This window comes from Plectropomus leopardus, unplaced genomic scaffold, assembly GCF_008729295.1.
Source record: "Plectropomus leopardus isolate mb unplaced genomic scaffold, YSFRI_Pleo_2.0 unplaced_scaffold18454, whole genome shotgun sequence".
Lineage (NCBI taxonomy): Eukaryota > Metazoa > Chordata > Actinopteri > Perciformes > Serranidae > Plectropomus > Plectropomus leopardus.
The window spans coordinates 855-8,319 of NW_024619891.1; the positions used below are offsets into that span (position 1 = coordinate 855).

At 38.0% G+C, this 7,465-nt stretch overlaps 1 protein-coding gene across 1 annotated transcript; it reads left to right on the forward strand.

Annotated features, from left to right (window-relative positions):
- Positions 1-590: 590 nt before the first annotated feature.
- On the forward strand, positions 591-4,491 carry LOC121965064 (elongation factor 1-alpha-like; the record flags this gene model as incomplete). Its single annotated transcript, XM_042515232.1, has 3 exons — positions 591-881; positions 1,279-1,513; positions 4,117-4,491. Coding segments are annotated over 3 exons (651 nt in total), but the record flags the coding sequence as incomplete, so codon positions are not given.
- Positions 4,492-7,465: the final 2,974 nt, after the last annotated feature.

A 7,465-nucleotide genomic window follows, 5' to 3' on the forward strand; every position in this document is an offset into this window, starting at 1 on the left:
GGGTGTACAGTTAAACTACGTCTGTTCCCACACCTGCCACGTGTACATACGATTATGTTCCAGATCTGTAACGTTTAAAACACCGAGAAATCAGAAATGATAAAATTCAAATGAAAGCTGCAGAGAAACACAGATGAGATGTTTAGTGAGTTTGTGCTCTACAGCTGCTACACACCTTTATCGAGGTTCCCACAGTCCTTAAAAAGTCTTTAAATGCATTAAAATAATTGGTAATATCTATGTTTTTAAATCATTTACCGAATTGAGCATCGTACAGATCAGGATAGAGAACCAATAACACTTCAAGGCAAACCAAAATATAGGCTATACTTTAATCATTTTACCCCAGCATTTTATCCTGCCAAAAAAAGTATGTTTAAGTAAATAAATTATGTTGGTTCATGTTTTTCCTACAATTCTGGGTTATGTAAAACTGGTCTTAAATTTTACGTAGAAACTACTTAAAAGTCTGAAATCTAACTTGTCTTAAGCTGAGGGAACAATGCTTATGAGATCTTTGAAAAAAATAAACCTCACACTTCTTTCTTTTCTCCTACTTTAAAAGTTTTATTATGAAGTCAACCTAAAAGCGCACTAGACACGTGTTTCCTCCTGCTCTCTCAGGTATTGGAACTGTCCCCGTCGGCCGCGTTGAGACCGGTGTCCTGAAGCCCGGTATGGTCGTCACCTTTGCTCCCCCTAACCTGACCACTGAGGTGAAGTCTGTGGAGATGCACCACGAGTCTCTGACTGAGGCTCTTCCCGGCGACAACGTCGGCTTCAACATCAAGAACGTGTCCGTCAAGGAAATCCGCCGTGGAAACGTGGCCGGAGACAGCAAGAACGACCCACCCATGGCGGCTGAAAACTTCACCGCTCAGGTGAGTCGTAGCATAAGTCACAGTTTTATATTTTACACACTTTACTCACTCAGCACATTATCCATATTATGTTTTAAATATTCACATATTAATGCTATTTGTCTATTACTGTATTTCTAACATCTGTATTTTTACACATTTACATACTCAGCATACTATATATTATTTAAAATATCTAAATATTCACATACTGTGCTCATTGTTTGCTGTTAGTGTATTTCTATTTCATGTTTTATATCTTTACATATTTGTGCTGGTACGTATTTCTTCTTGCTATAATTCTCTATGCTAGCATCAGAGCAACAGTAAGGAAACACAGCTTCCCCCCGGGATCGTTAAAGTATTTCTGATTCTGACGTCGCTCTTCTGACCTCCCTCCGCGTCTCTCCCGTCGCAGGTCATCATCCTGAACCACCCCGGCCAGATCTCCCAGGGTTACGCCCCCGTGCTGGACTGCCACACCGCTCACATTGCCTGCAAGTTCAGCGAGCTCAAGGAGAAGATCGACCGTCGTTCCGGCAAGAAGCTTGAGGACAACCCCAAGGCTCTGAAGTCTGGAGACGCCGCCATCATCACCATGGTGCCTGGAAAACCCATGTGTGTTGAGAGCTTCTCCCAGTATCCCCCACTGGGTGAGTGAAACGCTGTTTGCCTCTTTTCTTGTTTGTCTTCGTAGACTTTGACTTTGACGTTTTGACATGTCGTAGCAGGCGTAACTGATAATGATGAAGGCTGGACTCTATTCTAGTGTGCAGGTTTTGAAGCCCTGGTGTACCTGTTACACCTGCAATGATAAGTCAAAATATCTGCTGCGAAAAAGCTGCAACAACAAATATCTTTACGTAAATAATAAATGAAATGACTCATTTTCAAACTTTCATATAATTTATCACCCAACTCTGCAGCTTCCCTGTCTGCTCTGACTGTCTGTTTGAGCGGAAACACTGCCCCAGAAACCGTGTTCCCTTTTTTCAAAACTGATTCTTTCGACCAAAATGATACACACAGCTATCATATGAATACCTCTTAACCCTTTAACACCTGGATCCGTTTTCTAGTGCTGCATTTAGATGCCTTTTGCATTAATTATTAAAAGGTGACAAGGAAATGATTTAAAAATTGGCTGTAATTAGCTCTAAAGTCTTATCAGATATTATCAAAAAATGAGGGAATAATTATCTTAATTATATATTTAAAATGACAGAAAAAAAATATTGAATTTTTTCAGTGCTTTCTTAGGGTTATTTTGTTGTTTTTTTTAGTTAATCCCGTTATTTCTGTATGTTTTTTGTCCAACTTTATATTAATTTCTTGCTAATTTATGGGCCATTTCTTGAATAAGTTGTTCATTGCTCACTCTTCTCATGGTTTTGAAAGAAATTTAGCCAAGTTGCGCAGGTTTCAAAGTGTTAAAGAGCATCAATTAAACGCTGGTGAAATTTAAAACACTTCCATAAAAATACCGTTTCATGAGGTCAGGCTGCATTGAAATGTATAAACTTGTGTAGTTCATTTTTCTTTTAATGATTACTTTTCCAATTCACAGCAAATACATAAATACAAACAACATCATCGCAATTGGTCTTGGTTGCGAACATCAAAAAGCATCATAAAAACATCATAAGCATTGGACAACTGGACATAAATTAAAAAAAACTATGAAAAATAACATTAAAAAAACATCCAAAACATCCTCCAAAGTCTATAAAGTGCAAATCTTATCCATATTTCTGCCCATACATGTAGCTGTGCAATAAAGTAAAAAAAAAAAAAAGAAAAGATACATGATTGCAGTTTGATGGTACATACTGCATAATCAATATATCACATTGATTCAATCATTGTATTTGCATACAATACAGTGAACATTTGTCCGTACAGGGAGCTTCAGCTGGGCTGAACTCGCAGCTCAGTGGTTTTTAGGGTGTGGCATTTTGAAGTGCCAGGGGAACAAAGTGTGCTTAATGGTGCAATTTGTGCCTCGAGTTTGCACGAATTTCACACAAATTTCTATCTAAGTGAAAACAACGGGATTATTCTCAGGAGTTATTAATCATCATTAATCATCTTGTTGATACATAAGCTGCAAGTTTTCAGAATTGTGTGCACAGTTTCTTTGTGTGTGCACATGCAAATGAGAAAAACTATTAAAGTCACGTATTTCGATAACACTTTCAGAGAGAAAAGTTTAGGTCGATCAGTCATGCATAACAAGGCCGAAGAATACATAAAAATGAAAACATGAAATATGTGTTACTATTAGAGTTTTATGCACTTTTTTACTGGTACTTCAAGCTCAAATGCTTGGATAAAAGTTATGATCTTGAGTATAATGTGTACTCTATATTCAGCACATGCCAGCTGCACCTTAAAGGGATACTTTGGATCTGTTGGCATGAGGTTGTATGGGGCACTTATCCGTAGTCGGAGTATTGCAAACAGTAGATGTTAGCTGGCACACCCCCAGCTTGGAGAAACAGTCTGGAGTCCGCACACACAAATTCAGCAGTGTACTGCTGCGGAAAAATCCCACCTCAAAAAAATAAATATTAGTTAAAATGTATTATATATTTGAGTATTTTCACTGCTTTATCTTTCCGTTAGACAGCCTGTTGAGATGGGAGAGCTGTAAAAAGCTTCAGTTCCCCATCTGTCCTTAAAGCCACCAGACTCCTTTGAGAAAAACAGAAATTTAAGCACCCTGAAAACAGGAGCTGCTAGTCTCTCTCTGCTTCAGTCAGTTAGCCAGTTTGTGTTAATGGGTGACTTTGGTAAATCTTAACCAACGCTTTTCAACGCTGAAGTCATACACTAATGCAAAAAAAATAACTGATTGAGGAAACAGAAGACCAGCAGCTCCTGTGTTAAGCAAAGTTAAATCACTGTTTTTCTCAATGGAGTCTGGCTTTGGAGAGAGAGAGAATGTTACCGCTTCATTTTTCCTGTTATAAATCACTGTCTGACATTAAGGTACATCAGTGAAAACATTCAAAATATAGTGTAGAGTTAAACAGATATAGATTTTTTTAAAACTGGGACTTTTTAGTGGGGGTGTGCTGACAGACATCTACTGCATGTGACACACTTTCTATGGATAAATACCACGTACAACCCCACTTCAAAAAATATGAACTATCTCTCTAACACAGAGAACACACATGTCCGTGACATGTTTTCAGCTCCCCGCTGGCTCTTTTTGTTTCCTTATTTTTTCTTTTCCATTTCCTCCTCTTAGGTCGCTTCGCTGTGCGTGACATGAGGCAGACCGTGGCCGTCGGTGTCATCAAAAACGTCGAGAAGAAGGCCGCCTCTGGTGGAAAGGTTACCAAGTCTGCACAGAAGGCCGACAAGAAGAAATGAATTCTCATGCAGGACGTCCAACAAAGAGTCACGTCTCAGCAGCAGCGGTCCGCCCCATCCCCTCTTCTTCCCTGCCACCCAGCGCCGTCTTCTCTGAGGCAGAGCTCGCTACTCAAGGACTGGCTTATGCTGATTAAAACCCATCGGAAAAGTTTCCGCAGGAAAGGAAGGCATGTGCCTTTTAGGGTAAACGATGATCATAATTAAGTTTAAACCAAAACAATTAAAATCTTAAACATTGCCAAATGAAGATGTTTCTTTTGTGTTTCATTTCAAGTGTTTCTGGATCGACTCTTTCAGAAGCTCAGTGTTTGGCCATTTTTCATTTCTTTAGTAGATAAGAGAGATGCCAAGTACAAAGACGAGACATGCAAGTTTTTAAGGTGTGTCTTATCAAAAAAAATCCAACAAGCACCTACTTGCAAAACTAGTTAGCCAAGTATGTACGTGTTGGCACACAAACAGTTTCAGCAATGGTATGATTATTCATGGGACATATTCAGGAGGAGGAGGTTACAGGCAGGCGTTGCCCTCACATCAGGTTTTACGGAAATAGCAGCGGGCTGAAGGTGCACATTCAGTAGATCAAGCAGGAGACGACAAGCATCCACCACCTCCGTTCAGCTCGTCCACCAGGTGAGTTCGAACAAAATTTGACACGTGAGCAGAAAAGAAATCCAAACTCCTCATACACCACCAAAAGCTATTAGATACGTAAAATAATTGAATTTGATACTTATCTATAGATTTGGATTAAATCTTGAGATTTTTTTTCTGTCATAAACTTTTTTTCACAGCTACTAATTACTTTTCAGATTAAGATTATATATATAAACAGTTATTACTGTCATAAAATGTGGTGCACTGTTACAGATTAAACCATCCAGTATAGGAAGTGGTTGAAAATAGTTGTTCCACTTTGGATATTATCATGTAACACTGAAAATGGCCATTCTGTACTATAAATTTGATACCAAACATTTTTGCAAATAATGTTCTTTCAATCATAAAAGTATTTTTAGTGGTATTTGTACTTTTATGTGAAGCTTAAAGTTACTTTATAGTCCAGTCTCATTTGCTTGGTTGGACTCCATTAACGTTAACCGGTCTAAACCACGTGCGTAAGGCCGCGCGCGAGCTAACGACGTCAGTACAGATAACCATTGAGTCACTGGGACCAAAATGGCGGCTGCACCAAGCTCGCATTTTAAGACGAATTCTAACCATAAACACGCCGTGTTAAAGTCCCCATATCTGCTCCACATGCCGTTTAAAACCAGTCAATCGAGATGGGAAAGGAAAAGATCCACATCAACATCGTGGTCATCGGCCATGTCGACTCCGGCAAGTCCACCACCACCGGCCACCTGATCTACAAGTGCGGAGGCATCGACAAGAGAACCATCGAGAAGTTCGAGAAGGAAGCCGCTGAGGTTGGTTTTTCGGGAAAATTTGATGACTTTTTATAAGTTTTTAACAATATTCACACCACATGAGACACAATGAGACCACGAGGCACAAAGTATGACACATCACAGGTGCGGAAACGGGTGTGGCGGATGTAACAGCTCCCAAATTTTGCTGAGCTACAACCGCCATCTGCTGTTGAACTACGAGCACCGCCGGTTTGCCGTTTTTGGGTTACAGGTGTTGATATGTGTTGATTAAATCTGACCCAAAGTCTTATTTTTTATGGCCTGATGCTTATAGCACTCATCGCTTAATGATTTTAAATTGTGTTTTTAATATAATTTAGCACCTAGTTTTATTTGAAACACTTCTGCAGTTATATTTTAACCATATATACGTGTTATGTATCAATTTTAGAATATATTCATTTTCTTTAAACCTTTTTTAATATGCTCTCTCCTACTTCCCTTCTATTAATGAAAAGTCAGTTTTACATAAAGCTATATTTTATGTATGATTTAAGCCTTTGAAACCTGTATCAGCATCACTTTTCTTTTGCTGCCCTCAGATACCTTTCACAAGCATTTAAACCGTAAAACACCCTGCAAATTGGTTTGATTTCTCTTTCAAAAATATGGGAAAAAGGCAACAAGCAACTTGGCAAGAAATGTCAGCAAACTGCAAAATGGTTAAAAGTGACAAGAGAAGACCTGAAAAGAGCGAGAATAATCAGAGAATATCAAATAACAAGGAAAAAATAATAACAAGGAAATAATTTTAACACTACAATTTTGAATAATGCACCCTAAAAACAGGAAATCAGCTACATAACCGACCCTTCCTATAAACCTCCTGAGCATGTAAACCAAACCATTTTATTCTATTTTATTTTAATGTATGTTTTTTTAATTTATTTATTTATTTATTTTTAAAAAGTTTTTATAAGGAAAACTCTCAATATTTTTTTACTCACCTAGTCTTTGTGTGCCATTTCCCCTCCCAAACCCAATCCCCTGACTGGAGTGAGAATATTTATCACGCTTTCTTTTCCTTTTTTTCTTCTTTTTTTAAATAACAAACATTCCATTTTAATGTTGTTTTTTCCACTAATTTTATTCACTATTAACACCATGAATTGATCACATACAACGGGACATTCCTTGACAACAAAGCTCATTCAACATATTGATATATAATTTCATTGGGGCTGTAATAACAGAGGTCAATGTTATTTATTTTATTTTATTTTTTTAACATACCCCATACGTTAAAAAATATATGCCTCAACCAAATAGTTGCGATGCCCTTTCACAGGGATGATAAAAATGCTTAGCTTCACTGCCTCTACCGTTAAAGGACTAATTGACCATTTATTTATTATCACAAATTTATGGGTTATTTGAAGTTACATTAACCTGTTAAGTAAAACCTCTGAAACTATAACATGTTGAAAAATGATGCCAACCATTGAAAATCCTGCCACACAGAGCCTTCATGTCTGATGTGACTTCTTCCTGTCGTAAGCCAATTGAAAAGGTATACAGCGACATCTACTGGATTTAAAAAAAAAATCCAGAACAAACAGTGCCTTGCAGAATTATACACCCCCTTGGGTTTTTTTGCCCCCTTTTTTGCTGCATAACAACCTGGGAGTGAATTTACACCAGGAATTTTGTAATGCACTGACACAAAATAGTCAAAATTGGTGAAATGAAAGAAAAAAAAAGTGTTTTAAAAAACTCTATCATCCTGCTGTATTTGTGTTGTTTAAACCACAATAGATGGGCAAGGGCTCCTTCAAGTACGCCTGGGTG